We start from the raw sequence: 21,966 nt of genomic DNA, 5'->3' as shown, positions 1-21,966 counted from the left end.
CACAGTGCCTGCTGCTTCTCGGCTGCTCCATAGCTCACAAAACCGGGTTGCAAAACCGGGTTCTGAACTGCCCAATATAAAACAGCTCTCCACAACAGGTGTGCAGACCCCAGATTACAGCCCATAAGACCTCTGGAGAGAATGGTTCCTGATTGGGAAGTAGAAAGAAAAGGGGTGAGTGAGATACAGTTTAGAGACTAAATTAGAGACCAGACATTTCCAGATCTACAGGTGATATAAGGAGATAAGACCAGGCGCCCACATCACACGAGTAGGCCCCACAGGAGATCCTTGGACCAACCTTCCCATCCTAATATAACCTTCACCATCCTAAAGGTGGAAATACCAGCAAACAACAGACAACCCCACCTATTGGATGAGAAGGGAAGCTGGACAGATACTGATCTCCAACCAAAACAATCCTTGTACCTTCCTTCAAGATTTTTTTTTTCCTCTCTCTTCTCCTGCCCTCACATCCCCAACATTTGTGAAATCAAGTACTTTTCATGGATCAGGCTACTGAGGATTGGGACATCTAAATAGTATATTACAATGGTGTTGCATATTCTTTTATCTCCTATTTTTACATTTTTTAATTTTCTTAATATTTATGTTTATTTGTTTGTTGTATTCTACTATCTTCCCACTTACTTCTCTCCCACAAACCACTTTCTCTCTCTTCCCCTGCTACTAACCAACTTCTTTAGGCTCCTCTTTCATACTTTCTAAGATCTAATAACTCTATATCCTCAACTCCTACCCTCTCAACATCTTATCCTACAACTCACCCTTGGTTCTTTGTCCACCATCAGAAACTGTAGAACATTTTGCAAACCTACTGTTTATATTGTAGATAATAACTAAACTTACCATTTCTGTATATTGTGACAAAACCATAAACGTCCTAATAGCAGCTATTTGGTTTAAGGTTGTATATTGCTTGTATTGGGATCTGTTCACATTGTTCTACCCCTAAAGGAGATGGACACCTGCAGGGACACTCTAAGCCTATAGGGTAAAAACTGTAACACCTCAGATCCACAGTGTTAGAAAGGAAGACACACGAACAACGTGAAAAAACAAGGGAAGAAAGTGCCCCAACAAACCAAGATATCAAGAATCCATGACCAGCACAACAGAAGAAATTACAGAGTAGTAGTTCAGGATGTTCATAATTAAGATGCTTTATGAATTAAAGGATGATATGAGAGCAAATACAGGCAGCAAAAGATCATCAATAAAGAGCTATACAAGCAAATACAGGAAGCAAAATATTACTTCAATAAGGAGATAGAGGTTCTGAAAAAAAAATAAACAGAAATCCTTGAAATGAAAGAAACAATAAAACAAATTAAAAGCTCAATAGAAAGCACCACCAACAGAATAGATCACTTGGAAGACAGGACCTCAGAAAATGAATGAAGACAAAATATGTAATCTTGAAAAGAATGTTGACCACACAGTGAAGATGGTAAGAAACCATGAGCATAACATTCAAGAATTATGGGATCACATAAAAAGACCAAATTTAAAAATTATTGGGATAGAGGAAGGCATAGAGTTCCAAACCAAAGGAATGAACAATAATATCAGAAAATTTTCCAAACATGAAGGATGAATTGGAAAATCAAATGTACAGGACACCAAATGTACAAAATAACAATAGATCCACACCAAGGGACATTATAATGAAAATGCCTAGCATACAGAGTAAGGAGAGAATTATAAAAGCTACAAGAGAAAGAAATCAGATTACATTTGGGAGAAACCTATTAGGATATCTGCAGACTTTTCAACCTAGACCTTGAAAGCCAGAAAATCCTGAAACAACATACACTGAGCTCTGAAAGAAAATGGAAGCCAACCAAGAATCTTATATACAGCAAAATTAAGCTTTAGATTTGATGATAAAATAAAAACCTTCCATGATAAGCAAAAGTTAAAAGAATTTACAACTAGAAAGCCAGCACTACAGAACATCCTCAGCAAAATATTCCATGAGGAGGAAACAAAAAACAACAATGAAAATCAGAAAGGGAAGTATTACAATAAAGGAAATACTAATCAAAGGAGAAACCAAGTCAAATTAAATATCAAAAATAAACAAATATGACTGGGAGTACAAATCATGTCTCAATAATAACCCTGAATGTTAATGGCCTGAACTCACCAAGCAAAAGATACAGACTGGCAGATTGGATTTAAAAAAAAAAAAAAGGCCCAACAATATGCTGCCTCCAAAAGACTCATCTCATAGGAAAATACATCCACAGACTGAAGCTGAAATATTGGAAAAAAACATCTCACTCACATGGACTGCAGAAAAAAGCAGTTTCCATCTTCATATTTTAAAAAAATGGACTTCAAACCAAAGTTAATCAAAAAAGACAAAAAAGAACATTTCATACTTCTTAGGGAAACATACATCAACTAGACATAACAATTATACATATATATGCCCCAAACAATGGAGCATCTATGTTCATCAAAAACACTTCTCAAGTTCAAGAGTCAAATAGACAACAACACAATAATTCTGGGTTGACTTTAACACACCTCTTTCATCACTGGATAGATCTTCCAAACAAAAGCTAAACAAAGAAACTATAAAAATCAATAATACAGTCAACAACTTAGACTTAACAGATATATATAGAATATTTCATCCATCAACGAGTGAATACATTTTCTTCTCAGCAGCACATGGATCCTTCTCTAAATTAGACCATATATTATGTCACAAAGCAACTCTTAGCAAATACAAAAAAAAAGAGATACTACCTTTCATTCTATCAGATCATAATGGAATGAAATTAGAAATCAATGATAAAATAAAAATTCGAAGCTACTCCAACACCTGTAGACTAAATAATATGCTATTGAATGAACAATGGGTTGCAAAAGACATCAAAGAGGAGATTAAGAAATTCTTAAGAGATAAGTGAGAACACTGATACAATATATCAAAATCTCTGGGACACTATGAAGGCAGTACTACTAACAGGAAAGTTCATTGCATGGAGTTCATTCCTTAAAAGAAGAAAAAGTCAGCAAATAAAAGACCTAACATTACATCTCAGAGCCCTAGAAAAAGAAGGACAAAACAACACCAAAAACAGAAGACAGGAAATATTTAAAATCAGAGCTAAAATCAATGAAATTGAAACAAAAGAAACAATTGAAAAAATTGACAAAACAAAAAGTTGGTTCTTTGAAAAAATAAATAAAATTGATAAACTATTAGCCATGCTAACAAAGAGAAAGAGAGAGAAAACTCAAATTACTAACATTTGTGATGAAAAAGGAAATATCACAATGGACAGTACAGAAATATAGAAGATAATTAGAAATTATGTTGAAAATTTGTACTCCAATAAAATAGAAAATATTGAAGCCATCAACAAATTTCTAGAGTCATGATTTTCCCAAACTGACAGAATGATATACACAAGTAAAACAGATCAATTTCAAGCAATGAAACTGAAGACTCCATCAGAAGCTTACCACCCAAGAAAATCCCAGGAACAGATGGATGCACAGCTGAGTTCTACAAGACCTTCAAAAAATAAATAAAACTAATACCAATACTCCTCAAATTATTTCATGAAATAGAAAAAGAGGAAACACTTCCAAATTCATTCTATGAGGCCAATATCACTCTGATTCCAAAACTAGACAAAGAGACATCAAAAAAAAAAAGAAAACTTTAGACCAATATCTCTAATGAACATAGATGCAAAAATTCTTAATAAAATTCTGTCAAATCAAATACAAAAAAAAAATGTGTCAAAAAGATAGTGCACAATCAAGTGGGGTTCACCCCAGGGATGCAAGTTTGGTTCAACATCAACAAATGTAATTCATCACATCAATAGACTTAAAGATAAGAATCATATGATTATCTCAATAGATGCAGAAATAGCATTTGACAAAATACACCACATCCTCATGTTCAAAACACTAGAAAAACTAGGAATAACAGGAACATGCTAAGCCCAAGACCAACTTCATTCTAAATGGAGATAATTGAAAACATTCCCTCTAAAACCTGGAACAAGACAGGAATGCCCTCTTTCACTGCTTCTATTTAACACAGTTTTCTTGAAAGTTTAGCCAGAGCAATTAGACAGATGAAAGAAATTAAAGGGATATGGATAGGAAAAGAAGAACTAAAATTATCGCTATTTGCCAACAATATGATCTTTCTATACCTACAAGATCAAAAAAAATCCACCAGAAAACTTCTAGAATTAATAAATGAATTCAGCAAAATAGCAAGACATAAAATCAACACCCATAAATCAAAGGCATTTCTGTACATCAGGGACAAATCCTCTGAAAGATAAACTAGGAAAACTACCCCCATTTAAATAGCCTCAAAATAAATAAAATACTTGGGAATTAACGAAAGAGATGAAAAACCTCTACAATGAAAATTACAGAATGCTAAAGAAAAAAAAACTAAAGAAGACCTTAGAAATGGAAAGATCTACCTTGTTCTTGGATAGGCAGAATTACTATAGTCAAAATGACCATACTACCAAAAGCATTATACAGATTTAATGCAATTCCAATCAAAATTCCAATGAACTTCCTCATAGAAATAGAAAAAGCAGTCATGAAATTCATCTGGAAAAATAACATAGCTACAGCATTCCTTAGCAAGAAGAGTGAAGCAGGTGGCATCACTATACCAGACCTTAAACTATACTACAGAGCAATAGTAACAAACAGCATGGTATTGGCACCAAAATAGACTTGTAGGTTAATGGTACAGAATAGAGGACACAGAGACTAACCCACATAAATACAGTTATCTCATATTAGATAAAGGTGCCAAAAACATATTGGAGAAAGGATAGCCTCTTCAACAAATGGGACTATGAAAACTGGAAATACATATGCAACAAAATGAAATTAAGCCCTGTCTCTCACCATGCACAAAATTCAACTCAAAGTGGATCAAGGACCTAGAAATTAAACCAGAGACCCTGCACCTAAGAGAAGAAAAAGTAAGCCCAAATCTTCATAGTGTCAGATTATTCCCCAATTTCCTTAATAAGAGTCCTATAGTGCAAGAATTAATATCAAGAATCAATGAATGGGATGGATTCAAACTAAAAAGCTTCTTCTCAGCAAAAGAATAAGTGAGGTGAATAGAGAGCCTACAGAATGGGAGCAAATTTTTACCAATTCAAATTAAAATTCCAATGACATTCCTCATAGAAATAGAAAAGGCAGTCATGAAATTCATCTGGAAAAATAAGAGACCCAGAATAGCTAAAGCAATCCTGAAGCAGGTTAGATAGAGCACTATTCTATAGGATATATAAAGAACTCAAAAATCTTAACACCTAAGAAACAAATAACCCAATCAATAAATGGGCCAAGGTATGGAACAGACACTTCTCAGGATATACAATCAATCAACAAATATATGAAAAAAATGTTCAATATCTCTAGCAATTAGAGAAATGCAAATCAAAACTACTCTAAGATTTCATCTTACTCCAGTCAGAATGGCAGCTATTAAGTATAAAAACAACAATGAGTGTTGGTGAGGATGTGGGGGAAAAGGCACACTCATACATTGCTGGTGGGACTGCAAACTGGTTCAGCCAATTTGGAAAGCAGTATGGAGATTCCTTGGAAACTGGGAATGGAACCACCATTTGACCCAGCTATTCCACTCCTCAGTATTCCACTCCTCATTCTATAAGGAATTAAAAACAGCATACTACAGGGACACAGCCACATCAATATTAATAGCAGCACAATTCACAATACCTAAACTGTGGAACCAACCTAGATGCCCTTCAGTAGATGAATGGATAAAGAAAATGTGGTATATATACACAATGCAATATTACTCATGGCATTTGCAGGTAAATGGATGGAACTGCAGAATACGATGCTAAGTGAAGTAAGCCAACCCCCCAAAAATGCCAAATGTTTTCTCTGATATAAGGATGCTGATTCATAATGGGGTTGGGAGGGGAAGCATGGGAGTAATAGACAAATTATAGATAGGGCAAAGAGGAGGAAAGGGAAGGGAGTGGGCAGGGGGGTAAAAAGATGATGGAGTGAGATGGTTATCATTACCCCATGTACATATATGAAGACACAAATGGTGTGACTCTGCTTTGTGTACAACCAGAGACATGAAAAATTGTGCTCTATATGTGTACTATGAATTGAAATGCATTCTGCTGTCATATATAACAAATTAGAATAAATTTCTTTTAAAAATTAACACAAAATTTAACGAGACATGATGAACATATATACATAAAGCTCACATAAAATTGATAATATCTAAATTTTAAAAATATACAATATAATATAGAAGAAAAAATATTGAAAGGTCAATAGATACATGTTTGGCTCATCCCTACAAAAATTCAACTTAATGTAACAGTGCCAACCATTTTAATTGATCAAACTAAAATTTAAAGTAATTATAAAAATAGAATACTCAGGGTAGGAAAAAACTTTCTTATATAACATAAAAAGCATGAATCTTAAAGAAGAAAAGATGATATATCAGACCATATTACATTTAAGAACTCTGTTTACCAAAAGACAATATTTAAAGAATGCAATGACAATAAGGAATGGGAAAAAAATATTTGCCATAAAAATAACCAACAAATTTAAGAGCTTATAGAAATTAATGAGAAAGAAGCAGACAAAGTGGAAATCTAATGGTTAATAAATATATGAAAAAGCAATCGTGCTGGTAATGAAGAAAAAGAAAACTCAGATCCAACAGGGTCATACTACATATGCACAAGGATGACTAAAATATGAAAGTAACATAATAATACTAAGTGCTTGTGTGGAACTTCTAATAGTATAACCATTTCAGGAAACCAGTTGAGCCCCAAAGTTGCACATCTGCAAACTCTGTCAACCAGACATTTTATGTACAACAGAAATGTTGTATTAGTACCAATCACATGCACAAGAATGTTCAAGGGAACAATATTCATCATTGAAAGCTGGACTCAAAATTCATCAACAGTAAAATAGATAAGTAAATTGTAATATATGGAATAGTGCATGATATTCAGTGAAAGAAGCTAGACCTGGATGAACACTATCATATAATTCCATTTATGTAACATTAAACAAAAATAGGTAAACCTCAACTAAGAATGTTTAGAGATGTACACTTGTGTGCTGCAACTATAAAAAACTATAAGGGAGTCTCTTTGTCTCTCTAGAGGAGACAAAGATCCAGAGGTTTCCAGAGTGCTGAAAATGTCTTTTTGACCTAGTGATGGTTACAGGGATATTCACATGATGAGTAGTCATTAAGATGCACATTGCCCTTTCATTTGCTTTTCTGGATGCATGCTTTACTACATGACTAGGGTATAATGAATTCCACTATTATGTGTAATTATAATGCACCAATAAAAAAAAATTGTAAGCGAAGAGATGAATAGGCCTGACTATATGCACATTTATACTTCTTCAAAATAGAGCTCAGCTTAAAAGGAAAACAACAAAATGAGAAGTGTATTATACACCACAAGATTGAAAGAAGAGTTTTAATATACAAGATACAGTAAGATTTAAAATATATATATATATATATATATATATATACACATATATATATATATATTTATTTATTTATATCCATTCTTTGTATTCAGAGGATATGTTTTAAAAGGAAATTTGAAAAAGAAAAATATAGGTAATGGCCAATGCTTTAGAAATTTACAATGTAACTAGTATTTAGGAAATACAGATAAAATAACTCAATTTTCATTTATGCCTGTTAAGTTATTCACTACCATCCATCAGGTGGCACTGAAAATTGATTCATTGTTTCTAAGGGGTTATTGACATATTTCAAGCAATTTTATTTCCTGAAAATGTATTTCAAAGAGTAATAATTTCAAAAATAAGACCACACCTAAAATAATTCTTACCTTGCTTGCAAATTTTTGGGATCTATATTTAACAAAGCTGTAAAATCCTGTATGGCTGAAGTCCAATTTTCATTTTCATAGAAAAACATCCCACGTTTCAATAATGCATCTACTCTTTGGGGATCATAAAAAATACACTACAGGGGCATGGAGAGGTATATAGACATGTTAAATGCTTTAAAAGCTACACACATAGTCACATAACAAATTTAGATTACATAAAAGAAAATCACTTTGAGATACCAAAATTTTCACATTTACATTTAAAGACTATATTAAGAAACCCATCCATCATCTTGAAAGGGAATATCTTTAAAATTGTTTTTAAAAAAGAAACAGCATGTATAAGAAGCCAAGTCTTTTGCCCACTGAAATTTTTACTGACAATAATTCATAAATGAATTGTTCAACTAGAATTGGGCTACACTGTATCTCTCACAGCATTTTATCCTAATTAAAGATGAAACAGATTAGATTACATCAATGCTGATTCAATCAAACCAAACATGGATTAATCTAGTCTCTAACATGATAAAAAGAAATGAATTGGTAGTGGCTTGGTTTGTCCATTTCACTTAGATATACAAAGCCATACAGTGACAGACTAAATCATAAGCTCAGTTGTAAAGTTCTTCGCCTGTTGTTACTAGGGAACAATTGAAGCACAAAGGTTATCATGTATTTTCAAGGATTTTGAAACCTTCTGGTGCCGTATTAATCTATTTTTAAAATATGGTGCCCAGTAGAGGAATGGAATCAATAATCTAATAATTTCAAAATGATGGTGGAATGTGATGTACATCATTATCCAAAGTACATGTATGAAGGCACAAATTGGTGTGAATATACTTTGTATACAACCAGAGATGTGAAAATTTTGTGCTCTGTATGTATAATATGAATTGTAATGCATTCTACTGTGTCATATATAAGAAAAAAATTAATTTAAAATAATCTAATAATTCAATATCTTCAAAGGAATTTTTGGTCACTTCTAAACCAAAAGTTACAAAACTTATACGCCGCAAGCAGAAGAGTGCCAAGGCAGTGACTAAACCATCATAGATGGGGATATGGAAAGTTAAATTACTTAAATTGTTTCTTCTAAATTCTCAATTGTACTAAGGACTAGGAATTTAAAATTAAAAGTCAGAAGATCAGAGTTACATATTTTTCTGTAGTTAGAATATTTTACCTTGCCTCTATAGTTTCAAAGCATGGTTCAACATCCTCAACCAAATGTAAATATTCTCCTACTGTCCTCATTTCCATCAGCATCCATCATAATTTGTTATTATGTATTCATGTATGTGTTTATATCTATCCTTAATATATGTCCTTGAAACTATAAACTCTGTATAAGCAGAAAATGTCTATTTTATTCACTAACTTTTATCCACTACATTATGGTGCCTTAGCCAATAAATATTTGTGAGTTAATGAATGAATGAATAAAACAGTGACTATAGCTTCTTTGAGAGCAGGTAGATTCTCCCTACAAAAGAGAAGAAGCTATAAAAAGTAGAATATGGTTTTCTCTATCATCTGAAGGAAAGAGCAACTTCTTTACCTGCTGTTTCAAGTTCAAGAGGGGAAATCCATTAACCAATATTTTTTTGAAAAATCATTGAAGTAGGGTTAACATCAATACCAAGAATGAAAGCTCTAGCTCCTAACCTGTAATAAATTAATTTTGATGATATAAAATATATGAAAGACTTTCAAAACCTTGCTATACCATGAGCACAAGAATATCATGATCTAATATATATATATATATATATATATATATATATATATATATATATATATATGTAATAAAGCTTACTTTAGAATAGTCATCAATGGCCAGTACTCTGTTTGCTTTTTCATGCATCTCACCCCTCCTGAAATAGCTATCAGCTTCTGTGGGCCTGCACTTAATTGCCAGGGTATAATTTAGAATTGCCAAAGCAGTGTTTTCTTTGTTCTTGAAAATTTCTGCCTTTGACAAATACGCCTCTAAAGAAGAGAAAAAGGTCAAATTTAGTGTTACAATCCTTTAAGAATAAAAATTTGAAAACATTTATTCTCTCTCTCTAAACATGTGATTTTAAAAAATAATTATATATATATATATATATATATATATATATATATATATATATATATATACACACACACACACACACACACTTTTTTTTTTGGTGGTACTGGAAATTGAAGGGGGGTTGTGGGGGTTGACCACTGAGCTACATCCCGAGCCCTTTTTATTTTGAAACAGGATCTCACTAAGTTTCTGAGGGCAGGCCTAAAACTTATGATCCTCCTGCCTCAGCCTCCTGAGTCACTGGGATTAAAGTAATGTGTCACTATACCCAGCAAAACTGTGGTTTTAAAATAATTTTCTCTATTATACTTTTTTAATCATTTAATTTTTAAAAAATTTCAACAAAGCCAATTGCTCTCAAAAACTGGATAAATATTCATTTGTGGTTAAAAGTACTCTCAATTTGAAAGTGACAAAAATTGCCAAATTACCTTTTACCTTTTTTATGTCTAAAATGTTTCATACTCTTTCAATGATCATAGTAAAAAGCTAGGTTTTGACAGCATAAAATTTTAAATGGGCTTTTAGCAGAGATTAACATAGGCCATTAAACAATTGTTAAGTTCATATTGAACCTTGAGTTATGTTTGGGTGCTGGGGTACAAAGAAGAGTATGACACCTTTCTCATTTCTAGGCTGTTCCATGTCTGGTGATTTGAGAGGGTTAGAAGAGAGTACATAGGGCACACATACAGATCAATCCAACCAAGAAGTCCTAGCAATACTATGACTATGAACCAGATTTTTGGAAGGTTTGTGGATCACTTCTAAAACTTCTTGTGAGATAAGCAGTAAGGAATCAAGGTATATTAAGGAAATGACTATTTCAAACCATGATGAACATTTTGAAAACAATACAGGATTATTTGAATATTAAGAGTAAAAATAATTGAGGAAAATCACATCCATTTTTGCAAAATGTATATCTATTGGTTTATGTATCTTATAATAACAATAAATGACAAAAGCTGAGATAATGATATAGGTAACATAACTAACAACCCACCTGTATTATTTTTATTATATTTACTTATATAATTCAAGTCATCCAAAGCATCGTTAATTCTGTCTTGGAAAAGATAAATGAAATGTCGGTGCCAATAGGCATTGAGAAGCATTGGCTCCAAAATTATAGCCTAGAAAACATATGCATAAATTTAACTAAAGTTGATTTGCTAAAGGCAGATATCCTATCGAATAAATTTTTCAAGCACTATCAATCCCAGTTGCTCTGTGTGCATATAATATAAAATAAAGCATTCCAATCTCACAAACAAAAATCTGGTGTTTTAATGCTAATTATTTGGAAATGCCAGTAATTGCATTTTCACAATCCCACATTCTATATAATTATCCATTATTGAAAATTCCAGCAAAAATTACCATATCATCAAAAGCAATGCAAGTGGTAAGTATTGTTCTTTTTATTTTTAAAAAAAACTTACTTCCTGTAAATCATTCATGGCACTCTGTAACTTTCCCAGATGCCTATAAATAGCTCCACGCCTGCAATATGCAACTTCAGGAAGTATCTTATTATTTATTTGTTGAGTCAAGGTTTTCACTTCAGATTTATAATGCTCAATGACTTCTGGTGGAAGATCACACCCCAAAAAATCACTTAATTCTAGTTTTGGTGGTTCTTCAACTTTTTCAGAAATCTCCTTTTCAACAGAAGTTTTCACTACTGGTGGGGGTACTTTCAGAATCTTATCTTTAATGAATATTTCAGCAGCCCACATCCGAGGATTAGTATTCCTTGGTATTCCTCCCCTACTTTCCACAAATTTATCAAAATCTAACTTCAAAGGTAAGCTGGGACACCGTACTTGACGTTCATATAATGGAACTCTGAGAAAACATTTCCTTTCTCCAGGAAGTATTCCATGAGATAATGATCTAGTTTTAAAAAGAATAAATTTTTTTAAATTACAGAAACATAATTATCTTTCTGATTAACAAATCAACTCAGCCTCAAATTATTATTATTTTTCTATTATCAAAATAAAATTACATGCTAATTTTATACAACACAAGTCTGATTTTTAATTCATTAAAATTGCAACAAAGAATGAAGAATTTCTCTCAAGTTTATAAAAGCAAAAGACTATTGTTAAAGAAGTAGTCTCACTAGAGAATTGAAATAATGTGGTCAGTGCTCCTTTCAGGCTTAATTTACACCACCACCTCATCCTCCACCAGAAGAATTACAAGGAAGAATAATAACCATTCTAACAGGAATAAATTGATATCTTATTGTAGTTTTAATTTACATTTCCCTGATATATTTTTTTCACGAATCTATTGGCCATTTGCATGTCTTCTTTTGAGAAATGTATATTCAGGTTCTTTGGCCATTTTTCAACCAGTTTGTTTTCTTGCTATTAGGGCAGTAAACATGAGGTGAGAAGGGGAATGCCATCCCAGAGGCTGGAGAGGATACCAACTTGAGGAAATGGGAAGGAAGAACAAATACTTCCAAACAGACTACCGAATAAACAGCCAGACTTCACCCTTCTCCAGTAAGCTATCAAATTATATAATGCATAGTATGCTTTCCAATGCTTCAAGGTCAAGTAACATTTATCGTATGTCTGTACTGGTACTGCCCTAGCCACGGAGATAGGAGAAACATTCTATTGAGGAAAAAAAAAAAACATTTTTAATCCCATCATCTCACAGGCATTTACTAAGTCTATACTGTGAAAAAGACCTGGTACTGAAACTGGGAGAACAAAAGTAAGAAAAGTCCGTTTTCTGTCCTTTCCAATTCTCTCTCATTCTCTTCACATTCTAGTGCAAGACGTCGTCATCTCTTCTGTTCAGGGTACAATAACTCCTTGCTCCCCTGCTTCTTCTCTTGCCTAATCCATCTTCCACATGGCATTTTAGCATGTTGTTTTTAAAAGTATGTGAGATCATGTTATTCCCCCAAGATCTTCCTCAGGTACCTGGAATACCAACAAAGTCCTTCACCATGTCCTGCAACGTGGCACATGATGAAGTCCCAGCAGAGATCTCTGATACCACTACACCCTCCTTCACGCCCTCTTCTTCAGCCATATCACTGAGAGCAAGGCCATTGTCCTTTTTAGCCCTTCTGACTATCTGGATTCTTCTCAATTCATGTTTCTGTTCAAATGTCACCTTAGAAAGGACTTCTGTGTGAGAGGTTTTGTTTGCACCCCAACATCAATCCTATCCTTCTCACTGTCATGGGAGACTAATGTGTATAGACTATATTCCCAAGGTCCCTTGCTGTCTGTGTTCTCATTGAGTGCAATTAGGAACCTCAGAAAGAGGAAAATGAAATCAAAGTATCTATTCCACTGGCTCCTTCGTGAAGGGTCACTCAAATTGACTATGACCTTTGATCAAAGATAACTACTTCTTTCAAGGAAGCCTTTTCTATATAACTCTTCCAGGATCTAGTAATCACCTTTTTGTCCTTTCAAACTTAGGGGTAGAGTGACTGGACTATCTCTAGCCCCAGAAACTGCATTCTTATTTATGGTTTCCCTATACCCTGCATCTTTGTAAATTTCCCCTTTATCGGCCCCTCCCAGAATTATCCTAAACTGAGAATGCCATTTACTACTGGGAACCTGTATCTTTGTAATTACTGATAGAGTAATTGGTACCACAGCGGGACTCAGGAAACACACCCACACATAAAGGATTCTAGGATAGCCTTCTTGCCAGGGTAAAATAGGGAATAGTTAATCCGCCTCTCAAGTCATCACCATTGCTAAGAGGGAAGGATATTCAGCTGAAAGGTAAGGTACCAGGAGATCAGGTAAGCTATCACTTAGTCACTAGGACAACAATAATGGTAATAAACATTGTGTAGTCCTGACTTTTTTCAGATCAAAAGAATAGTTGCAATACTTATTAAATGCCCAAACTCTCAAAACTATACACCAAAGTAATGAACCTAGGGAAAGAATAGGAAACTGAAATAAAAGATGTGAACATCTGAGCAGACATGAATGAAGGTGAGAATTTTGAATCTCCAAATCTCACTTACCTTCCTTTGACAGAATAAACACTGAGGGACTGTCAGATCCCCCATTTGTGAGACTCACTCCCCTCCTGCATAAATATCTTTCAATGACTACTCTGTCACATTGTTCATGCACTGTACTGGACCTGATTTATACACTCCCCAGATTCAGGAGGTGGCCTTGGGTGGGTGCTACTGGCCCTAGTAGTGTAGCCTTGGATAGCCTACCCTGGCATATTCTAAGAGAATGAGCTCAAACATTACCACCAATCACCTGGAAGTCTTGTTAAAACACAAATTTCTGGGACTCACTCCCAAAGTCTCTAATTCAGTAGACCTAGTGTGGAGTTCTAGAATTTTCATACCTAATAAGTTCCCAGATAACATACATTGATGCACTTTGAGAAGCACTTCTAAAGAGGAGTAAGCTCTAAGGTTCAAAGAAATGGAAATTGATCTGCAATATGGAACATTCTTAGTCAAGTCTTAACCCCTGGGAGGAGAAAAAAAAACAGAAAATGCATAATTGAGGGAGCACAGTATTCTTGAAAATCTTTGTCACTGCTGACCTTAGAATTGAAAAAAAAATGATAAAGAAGAAGGATGAGAAAATTGATTTGGTTCATTTGTCCCAATGGGAACAGTTGGATACAGATGTGGTAAATTCTAGCAAAGACCTGTAAGCACAATTACATCAATAAACCACAGGGACAGAATGATAATAACCAAATCTTAATTGCAAGGATCTATGGCCATAACTAAATGACCACAAGTACTCAGAGGATGAGATAGATGGGCATTCCTTGACTTACACAGGTAAGAAGCTTCTAGGTCTTCTGGGCATAAAGCTAACCAGCTATAGTGGAGATTGACATTTTTTTGCCTAACTCTCAGACCTAGGCAAGTTTGCATCCAATATCTCTCACCTGACAGAAAGGCCAAGCCAGGCCTAACTGAGAAAGAATCCTGCCATGAGGCATAGATTTACATAGTGAATTTCCCCCAAAACTTTCCAAAGGTATGAGGAAGGAAAAATACTAAGACTTCCTGGGGGTTATCAGATACTTGCTTTCAACTTATCCTGATCCACCAACACCCTCTGTGGGTGCCACCGAAATCTATCAGTCCAATTAAGGAATAATGAAAATCAGGTGATAGGAAAAATCTTAGCTTGAGACCTCCTAACAGTAGATCTAGTGAGGCAAGGACCCGTTTTCCAGAAGAAAAAAAAAAATCTTGTATATAAATTACTGTAAATCATTGCAGATTTAATCAGGTGTTGATAACAACCACAACTTTAGTTCCAGATGTGGTAGGTATATTTACTGAAGCAATGAACATACCTCCTGACACCTGGTTTGCAGCTGTGGTCCTGATATAATTTCTTTTCCTTTTCTGCAAGATGGGGAATCAGGTAAAGTTTACATTTTCACAGCAGGGACAATAATATTATCTTTACTATCCTGACCAGCATGTCAGCTGTCCTGCAATGTCTTCATAATATAAAAAAGCTAGGCTGAAGTCCAGTCCATTTAGATTTTTGTCTACACTGCACCACCAAAGCCATAACCATCTGTTCGCTAAGCAGTCTTACCCTTCTCAGCAAACCTCCATCTCTCCAATTGCTCCAGGAGAAATCCTTGGAATCATCCTTAATCTGTTTCTTTTCACATCCCACAAAAAATCCAGGAGTAAATACTATTGACTCTACTCCCCAAATCTATCTTAGAGTCCAAGCACTTTTCACTACTTAGATCACCCCAGACAAGCAACCATTTCTCTTCTGGATTATTTCAATAGCCTTCTCGCTGCTTCTACTACAATCAATCTATTTTTTCACACAGCAACCACAGTGAGCCTTTGGAAACATAAACTATGCTGTATCAATTCACTTCTCTCAACTCCCAATGTTTTCTTTTGTATTTAAGAATCCAGTGTCCTTACCATAACCTGTAAATGGCACTACCCAATTATCAAGTTCACAATGACTTCCTGGCACTTTTATAATTTCAAACTTATCATTTACTGTGGCTCACAAGGCACTGCATGAAATCAATCTGACCTCTTCCCTGACTTCACTTCTCACCACTCTGACTCCCTCTTTTCCTGCCATACTAATTTCTATGCTGTCCTTCAAAAAGAAGGAAGGAAGAAAGAAAGAAAGAAAGAAAGAAAGAAAGAAAGAAAGAAAGAAAGAAAGAAAGAAAGAAAGAAAGAAAGAAAGAAAGAAAAGAAAAGAAAAAGCATGTCCCCAACTCAAGGCCTTTACACTTGCTGTTAACCTCTTCTTCAGATGTTCAAACCTCTCACTATTTCATTCCATTCAATCCTATGCTCACATATCATTACATCATAAAGGCTATGGCCACTCTTGTCTAAAATAGTAACCCCCATGTCACTGCCTTAATTTTCTTCATAACATTTCTCTCTTAACATCATTTGTTAATCTCATCTCCACCCCTTCTCTGTCTCCCCTTCTTTCCCACTAGAATATAAGCTCTATGAGAACAGAAAGTTTGTCAGTCTTGTTTACTGCCCTCTGTTTTTTATACAGAATAGTGTCTGCTTTGTAGTAGCTGCCCAATAAATTTACATTAAACAAATGAATGGCTTAAATCATTTATTCATCAAATTGTGGATCAGTTCCTACTATGTGTCATAATTCAATTAAATAAATTGAGCTTTCACCCCTTCACTCTGGACTTAAGAACTTCACCTTCTTTGAAAATAGAAAAGACTTGAAACCTTCCCTCATTTTCATATGACCAAACACATAGAATCACATACACCAGTCTTCCCTTTGTTTTTAATGATGGACGTGCCCTCCTTTAAGTTCATTTTAAGTACTTATGTTCTGTATTTCATCCACTTTTACCTTCCCAAGGGTTTCATTCTTTCAATGACTCCTGGTTTTTCTGTATCCACTGTTCCCCCTCTACTGAATCATTCACACCAGCACATAAACATGCTGTGCTATCTCCCACTAAGAATATACTAAAAATCCATACAGAGCTGTGATTGTGTTATGATGGTAGAAGCCCCTTCTGTTTATAACAATAACGAACTGAAAAGTTACTAAAAAAATCAACTGCATGAGGATTCTGAGGAGTAAACAAAAGCAGGCACTCTGAATGGGAGTCAAAACTTGGTGAAGCAGCCCTTAGGGGAAAAACTTCCCAATGGTTTTGTCCTTTTGTGTCTTTACATCAGAGATGAGCTACAATTCAGAGCAGCTGGTGGCAAGTACTTAAAGAGCAATAGATACTTGGAAATTTTATTAGACAGAGAAAGGGCCAGAATGAAAAAGAAACTCCGGAAGAAAGAAAGTTGAATCCTTGAAGGAATCTTCTAATTCTATATTAATCCATATGCACCTCAGCCCAACTCCTGAACCACACATGCTCAAGACTGACTGGAATGATGTAGCAAAGGTTAGAGGACTTTAAACTAAAAAAAAAAAAAAAGTGTAACTTGAAACTGAGTCACTTATCCACTCAAGAGATTTTTAAAACCAATCAAAAGCCTAAGCTGACATTGTTGCCATGGTCAAATGTTAATGTATGGAACCTTGGGACTGAATTTTAAGATGGGAAAGAAAAAGAATAAGTTAAATACCCATTTTTCACATTCTGATTTTAAAAAGAAATAAGGAAAGAAAAAAAAACTTGCCAACTATTAGGGAGAGATAAACATTTAGGATCCTAAATTCTGAAAGCAACATATGGTCTTATAAAAGTACATAAGACAGTAACATGAACATCTTTAAGTTTTAATAAAAGCAAAGAATGTTCTCATGATCTCAAAGTAATCAACCTTGACAAAAATTAAAATGTCCTTTAACCTTTTTTTTTTTTCTTGGTCAGGGGATATAGATGATAGATGGAATCGAGTTCCATATATGTATGCTGGCTTCACGTGCTGCAACTGGGAACCAGTTTAGAATAGCAAATGATGTGAATATTTAGTAAATTTCTTATCAGATTATTCAAGCTTACTTTGATGGCAGAGGTCCTGAAGTTATAATACATTTTTTAATATCCTCAATGAGTTCCATAAAACAACCATGTATTTGATTCCATTATATAAAACATTTCTTAAGATATACTCCAGGAAAATAGGAATATGTATAAACATGAATCATAAAATTTTAACCAATGACACAAATGTGCACACAAAGCAAATTCTAAAGTAATTATTTCAAACACATCCCTTACTATTGGTTCACTACTTGCTTACTTCTTACTTTTCTCCTAATACTTTCTAACTAGAGAGCAAAAATGACTCTAAAGTTTTACAAAGATTTATGAAAGAAAATCTTGAAGTTGAAAACAAAAATTTTCATTTATTTTTTTGTGTGAATTGGGGTACGATCAATATGTTTTGATTGGTAGAGCCCTTTGATCTACTCAGAAATACAGCTGTCATGAATGAAAATATACTTTAAGAATCCCCACCTTCCACATGGCATTGTTCAAAAAGACTTTTAAAATTGTAAATAAGGAAGAAATGTTCTTTTTAATCACAAATAAATGTTTACTTACAAAAATTTTCAAAAAATATAGAAGTGGTGGTCACAGACACAAGTCTGTGATCCCTAGTCAGAAAGCTGAGGCAGGAAGATGGCAAGCTGAAGTCCATCCTGGACAATTTAACAAGACCCTGTCTCAGAATAAAAGATAAAAAGGGATGCAAATGTAGATAGAGTGTCCTGGGGTTCAATCTCTAGTAACACACGCGCGCTCGCGCACGCGCGCGCACACACACACACACACACACACACAGATGTGCATAAAGTAAAACACTGAAAGTCTCAGCCTGCCCCATCTAATCAATTTCCTATAACCCAGAAATAGTTACTACAACAGTTTGCTGTATAAAACTCCAGACTTTCTATATAGAAACACATTTTACACACATACTCACTTAAAAATGCAATTGTTAAAATGTATTCCCATATAAACATTCCAAAATATGTTGTGGCTTGAGAGAATTGCTGTACTTTCTAAATTTCTTTACAATACATTTGTTTTATTTTTACTACCAAGTAAGTATAACATTTTCAAGAAAACAAAGAATAAGAACTTGCTACACAACTCTCTAGAAAAACATAAAGAGCAAATACAGACGGTGGATGAACTTTTACAAGGAAAAGTCATAATCCCACATCATTGAAGTTAAATAGTCCAGATCAAAAAGAAAGATCAGAAAGGGAGACTTGCTGTTTACTTCCACCCTAAAAGGGAAATATTTCTTTATATATTGCAAGTCTAGATCTATGTTTTTATAGCCATGAGTATGGTTATAGTTTTTCATTGAGAGGAACCAAGGTAAATCAACCTGCTACCTCACCTGCCAGTATAAAAATACCAGGCTGTCAAGTCAGAATCCATGTATACATAATGAGTTGTAATGAGATGTAAGACTATTTGAAGAAACAAATAATTTTTTTAAATAGTTTAAATGTTTGCTCAAAATTTTTCATTTGTGCAAGAATAAGGTTGATTTTACTACATGAATTATGGGATCTTTGAGCTGAAAGTTACTTTAGAAATCCTGTGAATAACCTCTAAATCTTCCAGCTAGGGAGACATCCAAAGAAATTAAGTAGTTTGGGCTGGTCACCAAGGACTTAGTGAATGGGGATTAGAATTCAAATATACAGATTCCTGACCCAAAGGAAGAATAAAAACAACAAAGGAAAATGTGTCATCTCCTGCTGGATGTGGGGAGAGGGATTAAACTCTGCCTCTCTTGGTGATTTAACAGCAACAAGATGGGCCCAGAAAACCAAGACTGAGATCACAGATTCACTTTCAGGAGCAGGTCATACAAGGTTTTGATAATGGAAGAATGGACTAAAGGCAATTATTCTAGAATGGGGCCCAAAGAGAGGAATTCGTGGATATAGGCAAACCATCAGCAAAAGGACAGGCCTAAGAATGTTCCTCAGTCCTGGAAGCCAGAGCACTGAGAGAGATCCAAGAGACTAGCGATTCACACAAGCCCAGGTAAGCAGGAATGGTAACAGTAAGTCAAGGCAGCCAGGCCTTCAGTGGGAATGATTCACTGCTTTGTCAGCCAACTGATGAGGAAGATTTCCTCTTGTACCTCACTAACTGGTTAGTCTCTCAACATTGGGCTTAAGGACCAAAGCAGAGGGACACTTGAAGAGAAACAGGGAAGCTACAAAGTTAGTACAGGTGTATAGCATCCAGCCAAGACCTAGCTGAGGAAGGAGGCAACACAGCAACCTACAGCAAGAAGACTGAAGGGGAAGGCATGAGTCTGGGTCTTTAATCTGCTCAAATGGCCTTCTGCAGGAACTCCTTTCCACAGTCAAGATTTGGCTTGTTACATGAGAACACACGTAGTCCACCTCTAACCATTAAAAGAGCCCACCAAGAAGAGCTATGATTCAACAAGCTTAAAGGTGGAATAGGAAATAATAAGAAGGATATTTTTGAGTTACCAAGTTAAGATTGGTAAAAAAAAAAAAAAAAAAAAAAAAAAAAAAAAAAAAAAATCTCCAGCTAGAGGAATAAAACTATTTTTAAAGAAATTTGATAACTTGTTGTGAACTGATAATTATCTCCTATCTACATTTAGGTGGTAAATTAATTTAAGACTTTTAAAAAAAGAAAGAAGAAAGTTAAGAAAGCTATACTAACATGTGTCTTGGATAAACACTGCACAGTTTATTTTATTGCCACCACCAAAAGGCTCATTGTGTGATTCTTATCATGCTTGTTGGCAGCATACACAAATTTTAAATCAGGCTATTAATAAAGGCAAATAAGTCTCTTATAAATGGTGAAATTTTATACCCAAAAGGATGAAGAGTCAGTAAGCAAAACAACATCCCACAAAAGCAGTGTTTCATCTACTATTATATCCTTCCCATGGAAATCACCTAAGTCATGGTGGTGCTGTGTTGTCCTTTAACTAGGATGGTGAAGACTCAATACACTTTGAAATCAGTAAATGTGCCAAAGACATATGAGCAAACTTCTAGTTCTGTTCTAAAACATTTTTTAACTTAAGAAATCTACCCAAAATCTCCTAAAGATAACCTAATCAAAAAATTTCATTACAGAGGAGAAACAAAAGTATATGGAGATCTCAGGATCAAATGGCATTCTCCACTGTGGTTGGCCTCTGTCCCACTCTGTCACTCACACTTACGTGCTATTCCCCAGTCTCTTCAGAAATATGTCATGATCCACACCAAAAGATAAGACTTTTGCAGAGCCTGCAAGCCTTTATAACAATAAAGTGAACACAAACTTTTTATTCCTTTATCATCAAGAAAGTTTTTACTTTTCAAAAGGACGTTTTTAATAAGCCCATCATCCAGGGACATCTAAAGAGAAATGAATCCCACGAATTTTTGAAAGACATTTTGTAGCCGGGCACTGGCACACGTCTGTAAATACCAGCAGCTCAGGAAGCTGAAACAGGAGGATTGCAAGTTCAAAGCCAGCCTCAGCAACTTAGGAAGACCCTAAGCAACTCAGCAAGACCCTGCTTCTAAATAAAATATAAGAAAGGGGCTGAGGATATGGCTCAGTAGTTAAAGACCCCTGAGTTCATTCCCTGGTACCAAAAGAAAGAAGAAAGAAAACCATTTTGCACAACACTTTGGTTATGGAAAGTGATTCAATGGAGTTTTACTTGGCCATAAAGATAAATGAAATTATAGAATTGCCAGTAAAGGAACAAAACTGGAGAATATCATGTTAAGTGAAATAAGCCAGACTCAGAAAATCAAAGGTCAAAAGTTTTCTCTCATACAGCAGAAGCTACAGCAAAGTAAGGGAAAAAGCATAGGGGGATCCAATCCCACAAGACGACGGAGATCAAAGGAGTAAAATAAAGCAATTGAGGGGGGGGGGAAGAAGGAGGGACAAGAAAGAGGAGTAAATGCAGAATGA

The 21,966-nt window shown here is 34.7% G+C and overlaps 1 protein-coding gene across 1 annotated transcript in view; it reads right to left on the bottom strand.

Annotated features, from left to right (window-relative positions):
* The window catches only part of Ttc6 (tetratricopeptide repeat domain 6), a 238,690-nt gene that overhangs the window by 75,268 nt on the left and 141,456 nt on the right, over positions 1 to 21,966 (bottom strand). Inside the window, exons 12-15 of the mRNA XM_058584485.1 lie at positions 11,478 to 11,931; positions 11,039 to 11,168; positions 9,772 to 9,944; positions 7,944 to 8,080 (exon numbers count right to left, since the gene is read on the bottom strand). Of these exons, the coding sequence (XP_058440468.1) occupies positions 7,944 to 8,080; positions 9,772 to 9,944; positions 11,039 to 11,168; positions 11,478 to 11,931 (894 nt within the window). The remainder of the gene's footprint in view (positions 1 to 7,943; positions 8,081 to 9,771; positions 9,945 to 11,038; positions 11,169 to 11,477; positions 11,932 to 21,966) is intronic.

This window comes from Marmota monax, unplaced genomic scaffold (genome assembly GCF_021218885.2).
Source record: "Marmota monax isolate L192 unplaced genomic scaffold, Marmota_monax_Labrador192_F-V1.1 WCK01_AAM20220418_F8-fsc00001, whole genome shotgun sequence".
NCBI lineage: Eukaryota > Metazoa > Chordata > Mammalia > Rodentia > Sciuridae > Marmota > Marmota monax.
The sequence above is the reverse complement of the archived record's forward strand: the minus strand, read 5'-3'. Positions and strand labels throughout refer to the sequence as shown.